The following is a 20,723-nucleotide window of genomic DNA, read 5'->3' as shown; positions in this document are numbered from 1 at the left end:
CTGTTTCTTTTTTGTTTTGTTTGCTTAATTTCTTTTATACATCGTTCTAGCTTTATTATAGTATTTGAATAGAACATGTGGCAACGATTAGATAATTCTATTCTTTAAATTACATAAATTTTGTGCATTATGAGTTATAATATGAACGGAATATAATAATGTTAAGTGAATGTAGCGCCAGAGTGTCGCTATGGTAAACAAATACTAGAGTGAATTTTAAAGAATGCATTTATTCTATTGTGGTTTATGCGCTGTCGGCGAAGTAGATTTAATTCAATCCAATAAGTTTAAATGAAATGCAAGAAGAAATGCGTATAATTTAATATTCCGTACAAGGAAATCATGTGATGTACACATCAGATTTCTTATATATACTTTAATAAAAGGAAATGTGTTCCTTCATTCTATAAGAAAAGGAACCCATTTTCCTTTCTAAACCTTTGAAAGTCGCCAACGCTTAAAAAACGATAAACTACGCCAAGGTAGTAACCCGCTTTAAAAAAAAAAAAAAAAAAAAAGATTTACTACAAAGCTTAGTTCGCGTACGTAGAATCCGTTCTTTTCGCTTGGGTTCAAATGACGGATCTGACAACTCAATGTGCATGCGTGGCTAATGTTGGTGCGAATAGCTTAAGCGGCTAATCGCACCAACGGTGCGAATAGCATCGGCCTTTTTCTACAGTAAAAATACTTCTCCGATTTTCTGTTTGGCAGTGGAATCTTTCTTTATTTTCAGCCATGTCCTGTTTTCCTTAGCTTCGAATTATTTTTATATTATGATAGTAATTTTTCTCTTAATTTCCTCTTGCCATGATTCAATCTTTTCTTGAACTAACTTGACAGCTCTTTCCATCATTTCTTGTCCCGCTTATCTCTTCTTGAACGAAATGGAAGGCCCCCTTCCATCTTTTTTTGAACTGATTTCATGGCTACATCCAGCTTTCCTTAGCTCGATTTCACCCCTTCTTCCAAGAACCTTTCATGCTTTCTTGGAATCTAGCAAAGGCTGTTACCAACTGTCTTAGTTATTCTTCCATCGCTCCTGCATCAGCATTCAATCCGACTTCTGACAACATGAAACTGTACGGGTTCTAGCTTTATTATAGTATTTGAATGCATACACAACCGATGAGAATTTAATGAAATTTATTGTTTCTAAACATAATTATACATTTGACAGTTCTGGAACTTTTTACACAAAAGTACTCGTACAGCATTTCTCAATCTGATAGAACACAATCAGTAATTACCACTCTAAACTACTTAAACTACTAAGAACGTTGAACCTAAGGAATTGTAAAAAAACCTCAAATGCATAAGCTCGTACAGTGAACTCTCACTACTCTGAGCTAAACTCTAAACTGATGCTCTCTCCGGTCTTATATAATTTTCCTTCATCCGCCGAGAGAGAGAAAGCGCGGAGATCACGCAACATGTCATATCTACATGCTGTATCATATGTCACAGACTAAGTGGGTTTTTTTTTAAAGGCTTTACGGACGTAAGTTTCCGAAAGAAGCATATTATTGATTGCAGTTCTACTTTACGGAAACCACTCTGATATGCTTAAATTACAATGTTATTTTCCAAAGAACAGCCTAGGCGGCGATTTGCCATTTTTTCAAGTAATTTGCATATGCAGCTCATAAATGAAATGGGCCACTAGTTCGAGTGATTCTTCGGGTCTTCCCTGAAAATGACAACAGCTTTCTTCCATGCACTCGGAAATGTGTGATGCTTCCATATTTCGTTAGGAAGATTCAAAAGAGCACCCAATGATTTACAAGAGAGCTAATTCAGCATTTCGTAACTTATATTATCTGGCCCTGAGCTAGACCTATAAGTCTGAATAAGCACTTTCCTTAATTTAGACAGAGTAAAGTTGCTATTATAAGGTAGGCTCAGAGTTCGAAGAGTTGAATACAGTGAGATTTCTCTGGAAGTGTAGTTTGATTAAAAGAATGCTGGTCGGTTAATTGCTGATAGAAGAAACAGCAGTAAAACTCTTGCCAATAGTGTTTGTAATTTCTTCTGTAGTTTTAAGCACTTATTTATCTTTTTCCAAAAAGGGAAGTGAGTGGTCTTTATAATCCTTTCCCCCCTACACTCATTTAGTTGGCGTAGATGATGTTATTGATCACACATCCACAAATCCTTCTGGTTCTTGCGCTTTACTTTTCGAACGTTTGCTTTGGTTTTTTTTTTAAGACTAAAAGGTTTTGACAAATTGGGGTATTTATGAAATGTTTCCCAAGCCTTCTCTGTTATTTTTATTTCAGCGTCTCCTGGTATTCACCATTCCACCACAGTTTTGAATATTTGGATAGCTTTGTCACAATTTTGAATATTTGGATAGCTTTGTCAATCTCAGAGGAAGGGAGTTTAGCTGTCTCAATTATAGTACCACTAACGGCTTCCACAGCATCGTCGATAGGTACATCTTTAACCATTCCTTCTGTGATCTCTGAAAGAGATAAGAGGAGTTTCCATTCTGCCATATAACGTATAAAATGTAGGAATCTTTACATGAGATTTATTCCTTTTCGTGCGAGAGATGCATAAATAGGAAAATCATCACTATTAAAGATTATTTCCAAAATTAAATGTATAAAAAGCCAGAAGAGGTGATGTATTGATGGCAATTTAACAGCATGAAATGTATGCTCGTGGAAGTAAGTATCCTCTCCATTATTCAGAAGACAAAAGCAATGATCTGCAGTCATTTGTTCAATTTGTCTACCTTGACGATTTGTGTATTTATTCTCCCAGAGCGGATTACGACCATCTAAGTATCTTATAACAAGTGATTCTGACAGCTGTTCAATTAAGTAATCTTAATCTCGCTGATCGATATGATCATTCGGTGAAAAATAAACAGAACAAACCATGACCGCTCAGTTTCGAATTTAAACGGTGACCAAAATACGGAAATTCGTTTGTACAGCGACAGTTTGGAGGTATGTTGTCAAACGATGAACATCTGACGAATAATATAGTGAGGCGAGGACATCCTCAGCTCCTTTCACAAGCTCACCTATCACATTAACTTCCTTGAACAAAGCATACCACCAAAGGTCTGTATATTGTTCTTGTTTCAAAATCGCGTTTTTAAAAAGCGCACAGACATGTGATCCATCATCTGCCTGATGCTGACGAGATTGTAGTGGAAGCCGCGACAGTTGCATGAGATGAGAGGGGCCATTATGTTTGATGTTTCGGTGCCTTTTTTTTAACCCTTCTTCAATTTCCATATTACCTGAGTGAAGAGAGTCTGAAATAATATCCTTAATATTACTGACTTCATATTTTTGAGAGGTACCTTTTGGGTTTTTCTGAACAGCGTGAATTCGTTTTCCTATTTTTAATTGCAGTTTCCTGGCTTTTTGATGGTAGAATGCATGTTGGCACACATGAATGCAGAGTAGACGTTTGAGTGGCGAAAGACCTAGTGGATTTTATAGCACTGGCAACAGATTTATTTGAATGTTGCTGAGAAATTTCAACTATCCTTCTTGCTTCGGAATAAGATACATTCCTAGTTATTTTAGTCGCCTAAACTTCCCTTGTCGATTTCTATTTTGGACACAAAAGAGACGATGTCGGGTGCTCAACCTTGCAGTTTATACATACCGACGTAGCAGCGCAATTTTGGCAATCGTGATACTGAGCACCGGGTGCATGTCAAGTTGCCATGACAGGACATCTTAAAATTACCAAAACGTTGGCATTGGAAGTGTCACATAAGGTTTGGAACACACGCTTTCACCGAACAACCAACCTTAATAAAATTAGGCAGATCATGCGAGTTGAAGGTCAGGATCACGTGTTTCGCGTTGATCAACTGCCCTTCCTTAAGCATCTTGTCCGCAAACACCGCAGGCATTTTGGTTTATGGTTTCGACAAAATATATCAATATGGATTGAGTATGGCTGCGTCAAAAATTGGAATTTTTGTGCGCTGACTAAGTTACAAGCGTTTGTCCAAGTTTGGCTTGACGTAAACGAGAAGCAAACAGAGTGGCTGAAATGATATCAATAAGCAAATTTAAAATGATGCTTTATGTTCCTTGTCTCACTAATGCATGAAATGATGTATTTGTTTACTAGGAGAGGAGATATCTTTTGCAGTTTGCCAGAAGGGCTAGTTACAACTAGAAAACATGGATAAAAGCTAGTTTCTTCAACATTTGCTACGGTATGTATCATCTTTACTGCACATGTGTATTTGGTTTCATTTAAATGTCTCGTTTCGTTATTACAGTAACTGAAGTCTTTAAAAGCAACCATGTTTAAAAGGAAGAGGGGAAAAAAAAAAAAAAAACAATCTGGGTCCGATCGCCTCAACCACGATAGAACCCAAAAAGGGAGCATAGATCCCTGTGTTAGGGCCTCACGCCCGAATTTCTCGAACACAAGAATTCTCGATCATTTATTCTCAGATCTTCGATACTATGATCAGACCCAAGGGTCCGTACAGTTTGACCTTGGATCAGACCAGCGGATTGACAGGGTAAGGATAACAAAGTGCCTCTCGTTTAGATGAAGTAGAGGCTAAAGCACTGTGTTCGGAACAGTACCTCGCCTTTCAACCACCAGACCCCTCCTTTCCAATAACAAGAGTTTAGCACACAGGTCGACAGTTTTCTCGCCATTCGGAACAGGATACCAGGGCTTGTTATGACGAGCCCCAACATCTATAGAGAAAAAACACAAGGAAGGAAAAGGAGCAGAAAATTAAAGCATCGAGAAGGGAAAACAGAAATGAAGATCACGGGCCTTTAGAATCGTGATACTCGTCTTGCCGAAACGATGATGCTCTGACGAGACGACTATCATATGCTTCCGTATATAAAACGGGAGATTTTACAACTGATAATTTTGAGTCAGTTTATTCAAAAGTGGTTTTTCAAATTAATTTGATCACATAAAAGATATTACACATTAAATAAAGGGGGAAATATTATTTTTCTTTAATTCTAACGGACATTAATAATAAAATTTCTTATGCTGAAGGTGAAGTGGCACTTCCTTTATCTCGTCTCATATGTTGGTTGTTACCTGGATATGGCAAAACATTTGCCTGAAGGAAAGGATACTTTGTGCAGGATTTTCTCATGGGAGCATGCTCTTATTCGCATTACATATGGGGAAAAGTACGAAAACCAACCATGCAGCCAATCCGTTCGCCTGGATTCGAACCTGGGACGATCTACTAGTATTCAGCAGATCTACTAGTATTCAGCAATTTTCAACTGCTCGATTATTCGCGAGACCTCATCTGATAAGACTAGCTAAGTTGGATAATCAATTATTCGCACTTATATACTGTTACATATATAGCTGGGTTTACAGAGCCATTTTAAATTCGGTTTAGATGCGGTCTTTCAATTTTGGTTGAATTTTAGCAACAAAATTATATATCTCGACTTATACACAGATCGACTTAAATTCGGAAATATTCGGTAGTTTATTCTGCGATTTTAGAATGATAGTAGTCTGTATGTGTTAATTGCTAGCCGCTAGCTAATTTCAAATCTAAATCAAATCCACTTTAACAGGTAAACAATAGTACTGTATATATACTGTCATTCAGAAGATATCAATTAAATGAATATTTACAAGTAAATTAAATCAGTTTAATAAAATTATTTTTAAAAGAAGCCGAGCAAGTAATTTCAGATTCAAATCATTAGTTTTGGGACATTACCTAAAGCAATGTTTTTCAGTCGCGGTTCTTTAGAAGCCTTGCTTCCAGAAGAAATCACAATAGGTTCCGAAAAAAAAAAAAAAAATTAATGACAAAAATGGCTAAAGAATGACGTCATTCTTTAGCCATTTTTGTCATTAACTTTATGTTGTTATTATTGCTATCTATAATTGTGCTAATTTACTTTGATATACTAAATTTTAGCAATCACAGCAATTTATTAACTATCACAGTTTAACTCTATTATCATAATTTAATTGGTTTATTTTTCCAACACTGTCAATAAAAGATTAAGTTATCACTTTTTTTTTTTTTTTTTTTTTTTTTTTTTTTTTTTTTTTTTTTTGGTCAACGATTAAATTACTGCTTTATTACCTCAATTTGCATCTCAGTATTTATTATGAAAAGCAAACGACATTTGATACACATGCCGAATTTTTTTTCTTAGCATCCCTTTGGTAAACAAGTAGCCCAAGAATCGAGTTTACAGGACTGAAACACAATTTCTATGCATAACATAACTCTTATATGATACAACTTCTTTCCACAGCGTCTAGAATGATTAATGATACGGCAGTGCACAAAGGACAACATAATTAACATAAATTAAAAAAAAAAAACTGATTCTGGACTTAATATGATACAAGAGGCCAAATCAAAGATTGTCATCACACAACTAAACTATGTTTGGAAGGGAAAAAAAAAGAATCCGGGTCCGGACTCTGGTTATGTGAACTTCCAATGCACTACACAAGTGACAAATATTGCTGATCCCTTCATAGTGGGTAACACAGCTGCTATAGGAAAAAAGAAACGGAAACAAAAAAAAGGTGTGTGTGACGCTTGCCGTCTGATAACTAAATAAATAATCAAATGGTATTTAAAATAAGTGAAATTATAAAACAGCATAAAGTTACAATGTGGCCTAAGGATAAAGTAAGTCTCAAATGAGACATGCTTCGGGAAAAGTACGCTGAAAATTACCGACAACCATATTGCGATGATTTGCCAGCTTAGTCAGTACAACTGAAAAATAATACTCTTATAATTCTGATTTATCGCCTTGTCAGTTCTCTAAATTTGCCTTACTGTAAAAGGAATACTAAAGTTTCAAATAATTTCATGACAAAGGATCAAAACAATTCCCACTTTCCAAAAAGGCATTAATAACTATGGCGAATATTTATGAAATGTTAATTTCAGAGAGTTTGATTTTAAAACCATTTTATTTAAAAGATCATAAACGTGATCTATAAAACATAGAAACAACATGAAATTATTTACTCACCTTCAAACTCAGAAGAGCTTCTCACTTTTGGAACATCCGCTAGACGTAGGTCTTCTGACTTCAACGGAAGCCATAACGAATCAGAATCAGGATGGCACTGCATCAAATCCCCCAGCAACAAGCACCAGAAGAGGAGCCACATATATTTTGCCATGTTGCTCATGATCTTGTCAGCAGACTAGATGATACCACACACTGGTGGTAATGCAAGTAATGTTGGTGGCATTGATTATGATGCCTCCAAATACAGAGGTCCGTAAATCCTAGAAAGGAAATACATATTGTTAATAGAAATAACACGTATTTACATATTGTAAAGCCACCATACATCTTTCACTATAAGAAGGAGGAGGATGAAGAAAAATTAAACTAACATCATTTCTTTAACATGTAGGGTTTCTATTTATTTTAACTAACATTTATTTTAAGTTTAAGCTATCTTTCCTGTCAAGCCTTTACTTTCCCATGGAATTGCCAATGCCAGAGTATGTAAATAGAACGCGCAGAGTATTCAAATTTTTAGCAAAAGTAATTTGAGTTAAATAGAAGGAAAACGAGATTTGTAAGTGTGCTTCTTGAATCATGAGCGTGAAACGTTGCTAGGTAGAAATTTAAGAACCGCACGTTTCGGCCTGTGTGCCTATTTCGACAGTTCGTTGAATCCTTCAACTTCTTAATCAGAAAGTTTGCTGAATCTCAGCTGTATCTTAGAACGCGGTTAAGATAGTTACAATTATAGAGCCTCGTAGATAGTGACTTCGTTAGTTATTCATCCTGTCATTCATTTTTAGTTGTACTTTTCTATTTTTGTTTAACCGCCGGTTCCGCGTAGTTTGTGAGCGTCGAGTGAACGCAACTGTGACTTCTAAAGTGAAATAAAAAGGGAATTAAACCCTTCTTAAGAGTCTGTGTAATTTCCAGTTCATAGCAGTCACTACTACTGTTGCTGACAAGTTGGGGCCTCCCAACATCACATTGGCGCCCGAACACTTTACGAACTGAAATGGCCGAAAACTGGATGGAAGCTCCTGTACAACTCCAACAACAACAAATGATGAACTAATTAGAAGGATTTGGATACCTGGTCCTGACGATGAGAGCATCAATCAAGCCAAACGTCAATTTCGACGGAAAACATTCGGTGGCGATATTTTTAGAAGGCCTAGAAAATCATTTCCAGCTATACCCTGTGCCTGAAAGACAAAAAGTTGCCATTGCCACGTCTGCACTAAGAGGACAGGCCTCACTATGGTGGAAGAATATAGGGAAATTTTTATTAGGGGAATTCGGAGGCCAAACATATACCTATGAAAAGTTCAAAATATCATTATTAAAGGCCTTCCCCATAGTGAAAGACCGAGCAAAGCTAGAAGCCGAACTGTATAGTTTTTATCAACGTAATATAGAAGATTTAACGGACTTCATTCTGCGAAAAGTTAAGCTGATAAACATGCTGTATGGGAAGAAACCCGACGCAGAGATTATTGAAATAATCTTACCAAGATTGCTACCTGCTGTCCAAGATTACGTCGAAATCCGAAACCCAAGCACCTTGCAGGAACTCTTCGAGTTGGCGGTCAAGTTCCAAAATCGCAGAATAGCGGAAAAAGCTAGAGGTGCATCGTATTCTCAAAGTCACCGAAGGCAATCCTCAAATCAACAGACCGGAAACACAAATCGCTCTTATGGGGTAAAGAGCTATCAAGCTAACTCATCGAAGCTCGAAGGTCAAGGCCCAAAAAGAAAATTTGAAACAACCGTCCGCGTACCCAGAAGACAGAAGTTGAAAGGAAAGCTTTAAACGAGTAGAGGGGCCTGTAAAAGCGAGGGCCCGGATCCCGGAAGTTTCGAAAAAACCCTCAAGAAGATACTTAAATACGGTCGTGGTAAAGAACTCACAATTACCGATAATACAAGTCCTGGTTGGCGATGTACCAGTAGAAGCCCTCATCGATATAGGGGCAGAAGATAATTTTATGAGTGATACATTTTTTAAGAAGAATTTTAATAGGTTACGATTATTTAAAAATAAAAACACAGAAATTATAGCAGCGCAAGGAAAAACTTGTCAATGCATTGGAAAATTATCATTACAAATACAGGTAAAAGATGAAAGCCTCAAAGTATTAATTTTTGTGGTCAAAAATTTGCACAGTCATTTTAGGCATGTAGTTTTTAAAGGCCGCGAAGGGCAAACTGAATTTTCAGGAAAATTCGATTATGCTGGAAATGAATCGGAGGGTGGTGGAGCCAGTGAAACAACCGCAAGTGGGCCTTAGCCATTTGAATGACCATGAAAGCCAAGCCATCCAGCAAGTGGTGAGTACTTTTTCGAACTTATTTTCAGAACGGCTTGTTAATTGTCAAATTGTTACGCATGATATACAATTAACTGCTGACAAACCCTGTAGGACTAAACCTTACCTGTATGATAAGCAAAAAGAACAAATAATTGAAGAACACATTCAGGAAATGTTGAAGAACCAGATAATAACGCCCATAAATAGTGAGTACGCGAGTCCAGTCGTACTATGTAGGAAAAAGAATGAGTTCCCTCCTTCGGATAAAAGGGCTTGGAGGTTTGCTATCGATTACAGAAAGCTTAATTTAACAGTGTTACTAAGTTCCCAGTTTACCTTTTGCCGGTTATAGAGGAAATTATTAGAAAGATTAAGTCTACGAGATACATGACTACGTTGGACTTAACGTCTGGCTACTATCAAATAGTTATGAGACCCGAAGACATACCTAAAACCGCGTTTATCACAAAATCGGGCACTTATGCATTTTTACGCATGCCCTTTGGGTTGTGTGGGGCCCCGTCAACATTCCAGAGAGCTATGGATATTGTTCTAAAGCCTGTCCTAGGAAAATCGACTTTAATCTATCTAGATGATATAATTATAACGAGTAGTTCGTTGGAACAACATATTAAAGATTTAGAAGAGGTTTTTAAATTATTAAAAGAGGCCTGTCTTACAATTAACGCATCAAAATGCAAGTTCGCGACTAAAGAACTTAAATATCTGGGTTATAAAATTTCGCAAAAGGGTATAGAAACTCAGGATTCAAAAATAAAAGCCATCAAGAATTTCCCACCTCCCAACACCGCCAAGAAACTTTCTTCTTTCCTTGGGTTATGTTCTTATTATCGGTCGTTCATAAAAGATTTTGCGAACATTGTTGAACCGTTGTTAGTAATTAAAAGAAAGAAAAGTAAGTTTACGTGGACAGCAGAGGCAAATACTGCATTTGAAAGGTTAAAAGAATGAAATTCTCGGAAGGGGACGAAAACCTGGAAATTGTAGCAGATGCGTCGGACTATGCCATAGGTGCGGTTCTCATGCAAAATGGACATCCTTTGGCATTTTTTAGTAAAACTTTAAACTCTACGCAAAGGAATCATACAGCTACAGAGAGAGAAACATTAGCCGTATTAATGGCTGTACACAAATTTCGAGTTTATTTCGGCAAAGCGCCAGTAACAGTCTTTTCGGATCATGCGGCTGTTGGTAGACTTTACTCGGGGAAAAACCTAACGTCCAGGTTAATAAGATGGGCTTTAAAACTTCAAGAGTATAACCTAATAATTAAATATAAACCAGGTAAGGGAAAAAATGTTGCTGACGCCCTGACGATGAAGGCAATGAACTCAAAAGCTCTGTGTTGACTTCAAAAATTTTAGATTCTAAAGAAACAATTATTGCTGAATTGAAAGTTGATCCTGAATTTGGAAGTATCTATGCGTATTTGAAAGACCCCGAAAGCTTTGAATACACAGATATCAATGCGATAAGAAGTAGAGCAGAAAACTATGAAATAATAGATAATTTATTGTTTTCTACGAAAGCAACAAAGGAAAAAATACACCAGTCATCCCAGCCTCGCTTCGATTAAGCATTTTAAAGGAATTACACGACGCGAAAACAGCGGGTCAAAGCTGAATATTTAATCTTACTCGGTTGCTAAGTTTTTCTCTTCACAGATCTAGCTTCTACGGCATCAATATTACAACGTTCTTTTCATCCACACACACACACACACACACATAACCCTAACGTTTAATTCATCAACTCTGCTTAGCAAGAATGAGTAACTTTTTAAATACATAATAATAAAATATCCTATAGGCTGCATTGTACACTTTCACAGTGTATGATGTCTCTCTCTCTCTGATACGTATGAAAGTATGGCATTCAATATTTTAGCATGAACCTCAATAAACAGCGCAGTAATAAAAAAATATCATACATGCACTGAAAATTTCCATGTACAGTTTCGAGGGATAGATGACAGAACAACAAAACAAATTTTCCTTAAAAATCATATTGCAAAAGCAATGAAACAATGGATCTCAATCGTGCATATACATTTGAATTCGGGATAGTTGTTGGAAAGTACAAAGCAAGTTTGAGTTACTGTATTTCATCATACTAAAAAACCCGCTCTCCTTGCCGTACATTTTGAACCAACTTATTTTTTTAATTAAAACAGAATGTGTGGCATTAAACTATCTATCACCAAAAACTAGAATACGGAAGCACGTTTCATAAGTTAGAATCACGTTATATATATATGCCGTAAATCTCATTTGATTGCATTTGATATTATGTATTTAGTTACGTATTTATTTATTTGTTTCTTTTAATGTGATAATTCAGGGTTTATTTTGTGTTTAATTGAATTTATGGTGACATATTTTGTAAATAAGAATTTATTTCTTATACAGAATTGTAGTTCTTCCAATTCTGAGTTTAATAACATTTAAATTATAAAAATAGCTCAAGTAAAATGAGTAGCGAGTAAATAAGCTCTTCATGCGACTTGGCGATCGATCCTGCCAAAAAAAACTTCCAGAAACCCGTACTATAACAGATTCCAGCCATGTTACACTATACATATACGGCTCCGAGTGCATGGAGAGTGTCTGTTAATTAGCTGGGAAAATTTTAATAGTTAAACAACATTAGATAAACCGGAATTTAGAGTTTATTTAGAAAGTGGCTTTGATAATTGACAATTTTTTGTGCACTAATGGAGATGTTAATATTCCCATTCCACTGCGCTACATATTTTACTGCGTGGGTTTTTTTTTTTTTTTTTTTTTAAATAAATTGACAACTATTTCCTGCTTACCTGGAGTGACTGTTTAAAGAGACACCAATTAACCCTTAGCTCGCAACTAGACCAACTTAGAGACTACAAATTAATCGAAAAACAACTATCGCTATGAAGACTATTTCAGAAATAGTGAGACAAGTTACTCCTCCCCCCCGAAAAAAAAGGTTTTGGAAACTAAAAAGATTAATTATATTAAAATTAAGAAAGTATAGAAACAGCAGTTTAGATCTTGAATTTCTATTTTAAATTCAAGTTAATTATTTAATTATGCTGTAAATTCAACTTATGCTTCACATCGATTTTGAATAAAATGACTCGATCTATTTTGAAAGTAACGGCCTCTCTTCTTCAATTTATTTTCTTCCTAATTATTATTAGCATCAGTTCGCAGTAACGAGCTATAAAGTAAATACATTTCGGCCCAAAAAAAGACATTCTGAAGCTAAAATATTTGACTATTTTTGCATTTTTGCAATGGGAATACTAGCAGGTAAGGCATTAAATTTTCGTTTTTTACTTTATTGAACACGGACTGATTATCCGAATAATTCAGTCCTTTCCGTCGAAGAGCTAATACATATTTCATGCAATGCAAGAGAGGAACCTTTATTCGTTCAACATATTTTATTTCAGCAAAGATTATATATTGGTTAAAAATATATTGCATACAAAAAACCGTTAGGTTTTAAAACATATTTATTTAAGCGAAAGAAAATATTTTGGATTTCTCCAATGGTTGAGTGTGATCTTCATCAAAGTGTTTCAATTCGTCGCTGTAAAATTCTACCGATTTTCTTGAATTTATAAAACAAATATTGTTTCAAAATAAGTTGTAACTTAAAATGCTGCAGATGAATTTAAGGGCGCCAATATATATATATATATTCTCAAATTGTAAAGCTCCGTAAACAGAAAAACTGGCAACTAGTAAGAAATTGGCAATAAGACAACTCTTTCAAAAAACGTAAGATAAAACTATGAAACAAGTACTGAACAATAATTAAACAATTTTTTTCATTTATTTTGGCCTGACACATATACCATTTCTATATCAACTAATATCAAATAATGACATAAATGAAACAAAATAACGTAATCGCATTAAGTACATCATTAAAAATACTACTGCATTGAGTTTAAAATTATTTAAATTAATAGAAAAATTAAAAATACGTATATATATTAACAATTAATTTCATTTGTCTCGCTGCACAGAAAAACAAATAATCGTCATTATTCCCATGCGGGATATTCGGAATTACAATAACTGGAGTTTATTGCATAATTTTTCAAGTGCATAATTTTAAATGCACGCAAAATCTTCCTCGTCTTTACTTATCAATGTTCTTTAATTAACAATTAAGTGATGAAATATTGTGGAAACAATCGCTAGGTACAAAACTAACAGGTCGATTAACAAGTCTTCAGTATATGAGAATGTAACACTGCTAAAAAAAGGGGGGGCAGTTCAACATCTCTCGTTCTACTGGGCCGATTGACGAAATTCAAATTGCGTTCTTCATGTCTCGAAAGCGCGACTTAGGATACATATTAGATTTATATATAGCTCTACGCTAACATAGTTATTTTGACACGTAAACGGACTTTTCCTGAAATAACACACCAATTTTTTTTTTTTTCCATATTTCGATTCTACGACTTAAATTATGCCTAAATATTAAATTTTGTAAAATTTGGTGCGAAATTTACGGAGAAATTCAACAATTTCTGTTGGCACTTTTTATTCAGTTTGCGCCAAAATTAGTTCACTTGGCGAACTTCTTAATATGTGGCAACCTATTTTCATTTTCATTTTTACATAGTGCGTGAGACGGAAAAAAGGACCGATCGTTCCTTCTTTCAAATAATGTTCTTTATATTATATTTTTAATTATAATTATTATTATTATTAATTTTAAGCAATTTTTTACTTGTTCGAATTTCATTTTAATTGTTTAAGTTGCATGGTTCCTTTCGAATAAATGTTTTAAAAATTTCTATTTACCCACTCGAACTGCGTAGTTTAAATCAAAGGTGCATCGTTTATTTTTATTTTATTTCCCCCCCCCCCAAATAGTATTTTCTTTATGCTATATTTTTAGTCACAGTTACTATTTTAGGTAATTTTTAGACTTTTATTTTAATTGTTAGTGTTGCATTGTCTCTCTTCAGATAATTATTATAAAATTTTCTATTTATTCATTCGAACTGAGAATTTTAAATATATTTATTAATATAAATTTTTCAGAATTTCATTTTATTTATTTGAATTGCGTTTCTTTCGGAAGAATACTTTGTAACCGAGACTACGATGCGTTTGAAAACTGCATATATTAAAAGAGAAATTACAGTAAAGCACAGTTAACACGCCTTTCAATGTTCCGTTCAGAAAAGATATATATAAATAAGAGAGATGCATAACCGACATTTTAACTTAGAATAACTTGCATACACTTAACAGTTTTATCATTGTGCCCATTGCTTTACACAATTTTATCCTACAGTTGGTTTCTTAAAATGTTATTCATATTTTAGTCAAATATTTTATTTTTGAAATTGCAAGAATCAAATATCATAAGATAATTATGTTTTAAATTTAAAAAAATACAAATACTAAATTTTTCACAATTTTTTTTCCCCCCCGCTTTTCATCAGGCATTCTGCATCATTCTTGCTCTTTTTCTTTAGGCATTCTGCAAGTATATTAAAAAGCATCTAACTTTTCGAACCCTCTTGGTATTTCTGACAATCATTTTAAATAAAGTTATCGCTTTTCATTTCATAAAGGCCCACAAACGGCAGAGCGGTAAAGTCGCTGAACGCTCGTAGTTCACTCCGGGATTCGAATCAAGGTTCGAATCAAGGGCTGGTTGCACGGGCGTTTTCGTGGATTTTCTCATGTGTAACATGTATGCCAGCTGGTTTCCCTTAGAAAGTTCTTCACGAAAGCATCCTTCCCTTTAGGCAGATGGCTCTGCTTTGCCGTAACTTAATAATCCAATTCAATCCATTTCATCAGTATTTGGTTAGAGCTTTTATCAGTCTTTAGAGGCTAAGCGTTTTGAAGGTATGAGATGAAAGGAAAGACTGGTTTCATCAAGAGGTTTTGGTTTATTTAATTATGACAAAACACAATAGGGCTATCTGCCTAAGGGGAGGGACGCCTTCGTGGAGGACTTTTTAAGGGAAACTGGCTCGTATACATGTTACACATGGGGAAAGCCACAAAACGCCCATGCAGCCAGCCCGTTCGAGGGATTCGAACCTCGCACCGAACTACCAGTGTTCAGCCACTTTAGTGCTCGGCCGCTGTTTCATCAGGAGGGCGAAAAAAAAGAGTCTTTAGGTGACATCCACATACATCACTGGATAAACTCAATCATGGGATTCTCCGTTTATGATACGATATGATGATCTATAACGTAAATTTATAGTACAACCATATAGTCTAAAACCAGTCGCTCTTCACTTTAATCTGCAATGATATCGTTTTTATCTTTTCTGTTAACCCCCAATTGATGGTATTTGCTGGTGTACACGTCCAAGTGTTTTCTCTTTGAACACCTAAATTCTTTGAAGTAATCCTGAAAGTATATTCAAAAGCGACCATTGGTACGTCTGACAGCCAAATTTCCCTTCAAATTTTTGCTTACTTTTCTCCCTAATTTTCTTCTTTCCTTTTACAGTTATTTTCAGTGCTCACACAAGAAAATTAAGATTTTTCGATTGCTAGACTTCCATAAATTTTGCATTCTTGTTAATTTTTTTAAAATATCAATTACATGAATTGCGTTTCGGCTGAAGACAGCTTTTCATTTTTTATCCATTTTAATTATAAATAAAGTTTAAAGCGAAGTTCAAAGGATGAATATTTTAATTAAAAGATTTTTTTTGCTAAATGGCAAAGAAATAAAACAGTCCAGCAGTGTTTATTCTGTACCACCGAGTGACCCGATTCTTATATCGGCTGAAACAATCTAAATCATATTAAAGATCATGTTTTTTTATACAATCTATGACGCGAAAGGCGAGAGATAAATTACTTTCTTAAAACATTCTTTCTAAGAGGATTAATATAAAAATTTATATTCATATATATATATATATATATATATATATATATATATATTTTTAAAGCTGGGAGTTGAATCAAACTGTCAAACTTTTAAAGTTTAATTTACATGATGATTATAATTAAAGTTCCACTTTGAAATGGTCATAAAAGGAAAACTACCGGATCAAATGGTTATCGAACTTGGGAATCGTGTAAAGGAGGTTATGGAAATTTATTTACCACGGGAAAAAAAAAAAAAAAAAAAAAAAAAGAAAGAAAGAAAGAAAGAAAGGAAAAAAAAAAAAAAAAGAAAAGAAAGAGTTCAAAAACTCACCACCAGGGGGAAATGGCGTTGTATGCAATAATGTTAAATGAAATAAGACATGAAAACATAGGTTTAAAAGGTGTTTAATCGTTTCCGAAACGTGTTACAAAGCATTTTCAATGTAGCGTCCAGCATTTTCCGAAAGCAAGTTAAATCCTGTTACTGCATTCTCACCAGCAGCTCTTAGCATATCAAGAGGAAAGTTACGGGCATATCGGTGTATCACATTTTTCATTTCTGCCAAATTGTTTAGATTATCACCATAAACAGTGTTTTTGAGATAATCCCATAGCCAAAAGTCACAGAGGTTGAGGTCTGGTGGGAAGAGGGGAAGTATCGGCCTATAAGACGTTCATTCGTGAAATGTTGCCTAAGTAACTGTGCGACACATGTGAGGTGGGGCCCAGCCCTGCATAAAAATCGTAGAATCTAAAATGCCACGTTACTTCAGTTCATCTATCACGAAACATTTTAACATTGACTCTAAGCGAGCTGCAATCACAGTGGTCCAGCTGACTGCTCTTCAGAGAAAAATGGTTCAGTTAAGAAACTAGCTGTCATTCCACACCAAACGGTGTGGAACTAGGTTGACAATCGAATGCAGTAGGAGAATGCAATGGAACTAGGTAGATAACATGGGGGATTTCTTTGGCCCAGATCGATTAAAAGCGTTTTGAATCAGTATCTTCATGTTTTAGAGCCGAATTCAGGCTTCAAAAATTACAAATTAGCGATCTGTAAGAAAACGATTTCAAGATTGTACGCACTTGTGCGAGTGATTTGCGATCTCACATTTCCTAATCGCTAATTTGTGGTTTTCACGGACGAATTTCTCTCTTACACGGATGGCGCACTCGACATTTATCGAATTTAACGTCTTTAAATGGTAATTTGCCTACTTCAAAGTTTCTTAAGAGTATACAACATATTAAACCCGTGTAACAAAAGGTTAGGTTAGATTCCGACCCATATTTCGTTTAACAATATTGCATACAGCGCCATTCCCCCCCTGGTGGTGAGGTTTCGAACTTTCTTTTTTTCGCGGAAAATAAATTCCCATGACCTCCTTTACACGGTTACCAAGTTCGATAACATTTGATCCAGTAGTTTTCCTTTTATCACCGTTTTAAAGTGGAAATTTAATTATAACCACCCTGTATATTATTAAATTTTAGTTTGAAGCTATGTGTTATATGTATACTATGCGTAAGTGTTTCGCTTTTATGGAAAAAATAAAGAATCGAAGCAAATGCACTTAGGATAATGGACCAAAACTGAAAAAATTTCCCCTCCCTCCGAAAATAAAATATTGAAACTTCGACCTTGAATTTATTGGATTATCAAAATATTCAATTTGACTTATCGTCTAAGTCCTAGTTCCGACAACAAGTCCGTCAAAAATTCCGAATTACTCAAGCTGAAGTAAAAGGTTTAGGTATATTCACTGTATGTTAATAAAGTAATCAGAATGTAATAAAAATAGATTATAGAATTTACGCTGATGCAACTTTTTGTCTGAATGTACAACAAACATGTAATGGAAGAGAAGGCTTGTAGAGATCTGTTTTCGACATGTGTCTAAAAGTAGATGTCATACTCCTTTTGTCTCTTCAATGTCAAAAAACTTTCCTTTGAGAGGCAACTTTAGTTTTTGAGAAAGAAAAAAAAAAAAAAAAAAAATTCACAAGAAGACAAATTTGAAGAACATGCAGGACGATTGAGTATACATACTTATTTTCGGAACACAAGCCGTTCTCCGATTGGTTATTGAATAATAAAAAGATGCATTGTCAAGCAATACAAAACATGTGGAACACGTTTTCTTACTGAATAACGTAAGATTATTCAGTCATCTGCTTAATTCACTGCCATTTTACAAGTCAACTACTCGCGCAATTGCAGAATCGTTTAGATACCTGAGCTTGTAAGACAAACCTAATACCATTGGATTTAAGCACTTCTTTAATCTTCCGAGTACATTCCTTCTTTAGGTCATATACCAAGAATATAAGGTGAATACAATTATTGCAAAAGAAATTGAATATTCATTTGCACTACGGCTTGGCAGTTTACTAACGAGTTAACAAAACTTAAATTCTGCTTTTTATGTCTAAGAATACAACAATATTTTAAATATTTGCAAATAAAATATTAAATTGGAGATTTAATTGGAGCCACACCGGTTGCCTAGCATTTGAAGATTGTTAAATACTAATTGTTTGTTGCGAAGTCTAACCCAGGCTGCATAGTTGGTTTTCGTAGTTTTCTAGGTTCTCTTTACAAAGGTTCTCTATGAAAGCATCTTAACCAAATAGCTCCCATGTTCTTTCTATGTTCAAATAACTAACCTAGTTAAAGCGCAATTTTTAAGTGAAGTTACTAGCAAAACCCGAATACTCATTCAAAGGTAGTGTACGAAATGCGCGAAATTTGATCGAAAATCCCGCCCTCCTTCTTATCTAATAGACGAACTGCGCGACTTTTTCCTGTTCTAGGAACTTGAATTCCCAAGAAAACTGGGTGCTACAAAAAGTCATTTATCGTCATTAATGGTTCATTTTATTGAGACTGCAAGCCTCTGTTTTCTTTTATCAATATTGTAAAAAATTGTGCATACAAAACCAATATTAATTTAAAGTCTGGCGTCTGCTAAAGTAAAAATGAGTTTCTTTTACACTCATTTTAAAGTTCTATGATGCTTAAAAGAATGATGCGCCAGATCCTTTTTATTCTCTGTAAGAATTAAAAACTCTCCAAGTTGTAGATTTTAGTCGCTGATATATGCATCAGTTTTGAATATTTTAATTGACAGGTTAATGACGTACACAAAACTGATACATAATCAACCTATCAAATATCGGATTTGTAGCGCACCTTGAACATGTTTCTTGTCTAGATAAATATTAATAAATCTTCTTAGATAGCAGAATGGTTTTAACTTTCCAATTTATCATTTTAGGTAAACAGTTCTAATTTAATTTAAACAATTCTCTTTATTAAATCTGAAAAATGAATTACTTAAGTGGTTCTAAATTAACACTAATATTATTGCAATATATTGTCGTATTAAGCTTTCCATTTTTAGTCAATGAAGTTAGTTTAAGGTTATTTAACTTTCTTACAATGTCCATATTTTAATACTAGAAACTTTTAAATATTTATTCTGTTCTCCAGTTAATCTACCTGATGTACTTTGGCATACATTTAAATTCTAATACACATTTAACTAATAAACTGATAATTATGAACATCTGCAGAATTTTCATAATTAAAAAAAAAAATAAATAAATAAATAAAACCCCCTCCTTTCCCCCCCATGTCTTGGGATTTTCAGTTCCCTTTTTATCCATTCCTTTTTCACATATTGTTGCACTGTATTCAAGTTTTCATGTATGCAGAATTTATAATATATTTTGTATTGTATTTATGCCAATTTATATTTAAATAATAATTTTTACAAATTCTTGCATCATAACTCTAGTTAAGAGAAGATATTGCTAACACCTTGGTAAAGCTTAATCTTCAGCATGCAGCTTTTTTTCTAACCTAGTTTCAGGCTGAATTATTTGTAAAATTAATTATTTGAAATTATTTGTTAACAAAGATGGTCGCTAAATCACGCTAATAATATTTCTAACTGTTGTAATTTAAAATGCAACGAGTTCATGTGATTTATAATAGAATTCATTTCTAATTTTTTCAGCAGTATTGAAATTAATAGCAGATATTGATAATTTTATACATTTAGATTATAATGATTTAGTTTGCCATTGCTTTTACGCTACGTTCCTAATATTTCATAATGCCATACAGATAAGTTTAACTCATTCATCAAACATGTAAATCTCTAATTCAGCCTACGTTTGTTCTTACGTGGGCTGTATACTCTATTTTCTTTAATATACTGTTCAGCATAATTTCAAATGGTCTCAAGGTCAAAAGGTTTCGAGATATGAAAAACCGTTAAGTTCAATTTCGTTAATCCGCTCAGAAGAATGGAACTGTCCCGTGCAAAGTGTATACATGCACATGTTCAAGTTCGAGGGAAAAATTTTAGGGGTCTAAGTTAAAAAAAAGGGGGGCGGGAGAATATAAATCATGCGCTTCAAGTATGGCAAAATTTGTGCAACAAGATTATTCAGAATTATTGAAGGTATTATTGGAGGTGTTAAGGCAAAAAGAATCAACTTAATATTCGCAAATTTTCAAAATTAAAACTAATTTCGAA

At 34.4% G+C, this 20,723-nt stretch overlaps 1 protein-coding gene across 4 annotated transcripts in view; it reads right to left on the bottom strand.

The window, feature by feature from the left end:
• LOC118200281 (insulin-like peptide receptor) overlaps window positions 1-20,723 on the bottom strand; it is a 529,147-nt gene that overhangs the window by 301,652 nt on the left and 206,772 nt on the right. For all 4 annotated transcript variants that reach the window (XM_085818478.1, XM_085818480.1, XM_085818477.1 and 1 more), the window contains one exon: window positions 6,996-7,258. In XM_085818478.1, coding sequence (XP_085674604.1) covers window positions 6,996-7,158 — 163 coding nt within the window. In that variant the 5' untranslated portion in view covers window positions 7,159-7,258. The remainder of the gene's footprint in view (window positions 1-6,995; window positions 7,259-20,723) is intronic.

The sequence above is a fragment of the Stegodyphus dumicola genome, chromosome 6 (assembly GCF_044657685.1).
Source record: "Stegodyphus dumicola isolate Sdum_Otavi_A_Nest chromosome 6, ASM4465768v1".
Classification (NCBI taxonomy): Eukaryota; Metazoa; Arthropoda; class Arachnida; order Araneae; family Eresidae; genus Stegodyphus; species Stegodyphus dumicola.
This window is presented reverse-complemented; position numbering and strand designations above follow the sequence as displayed.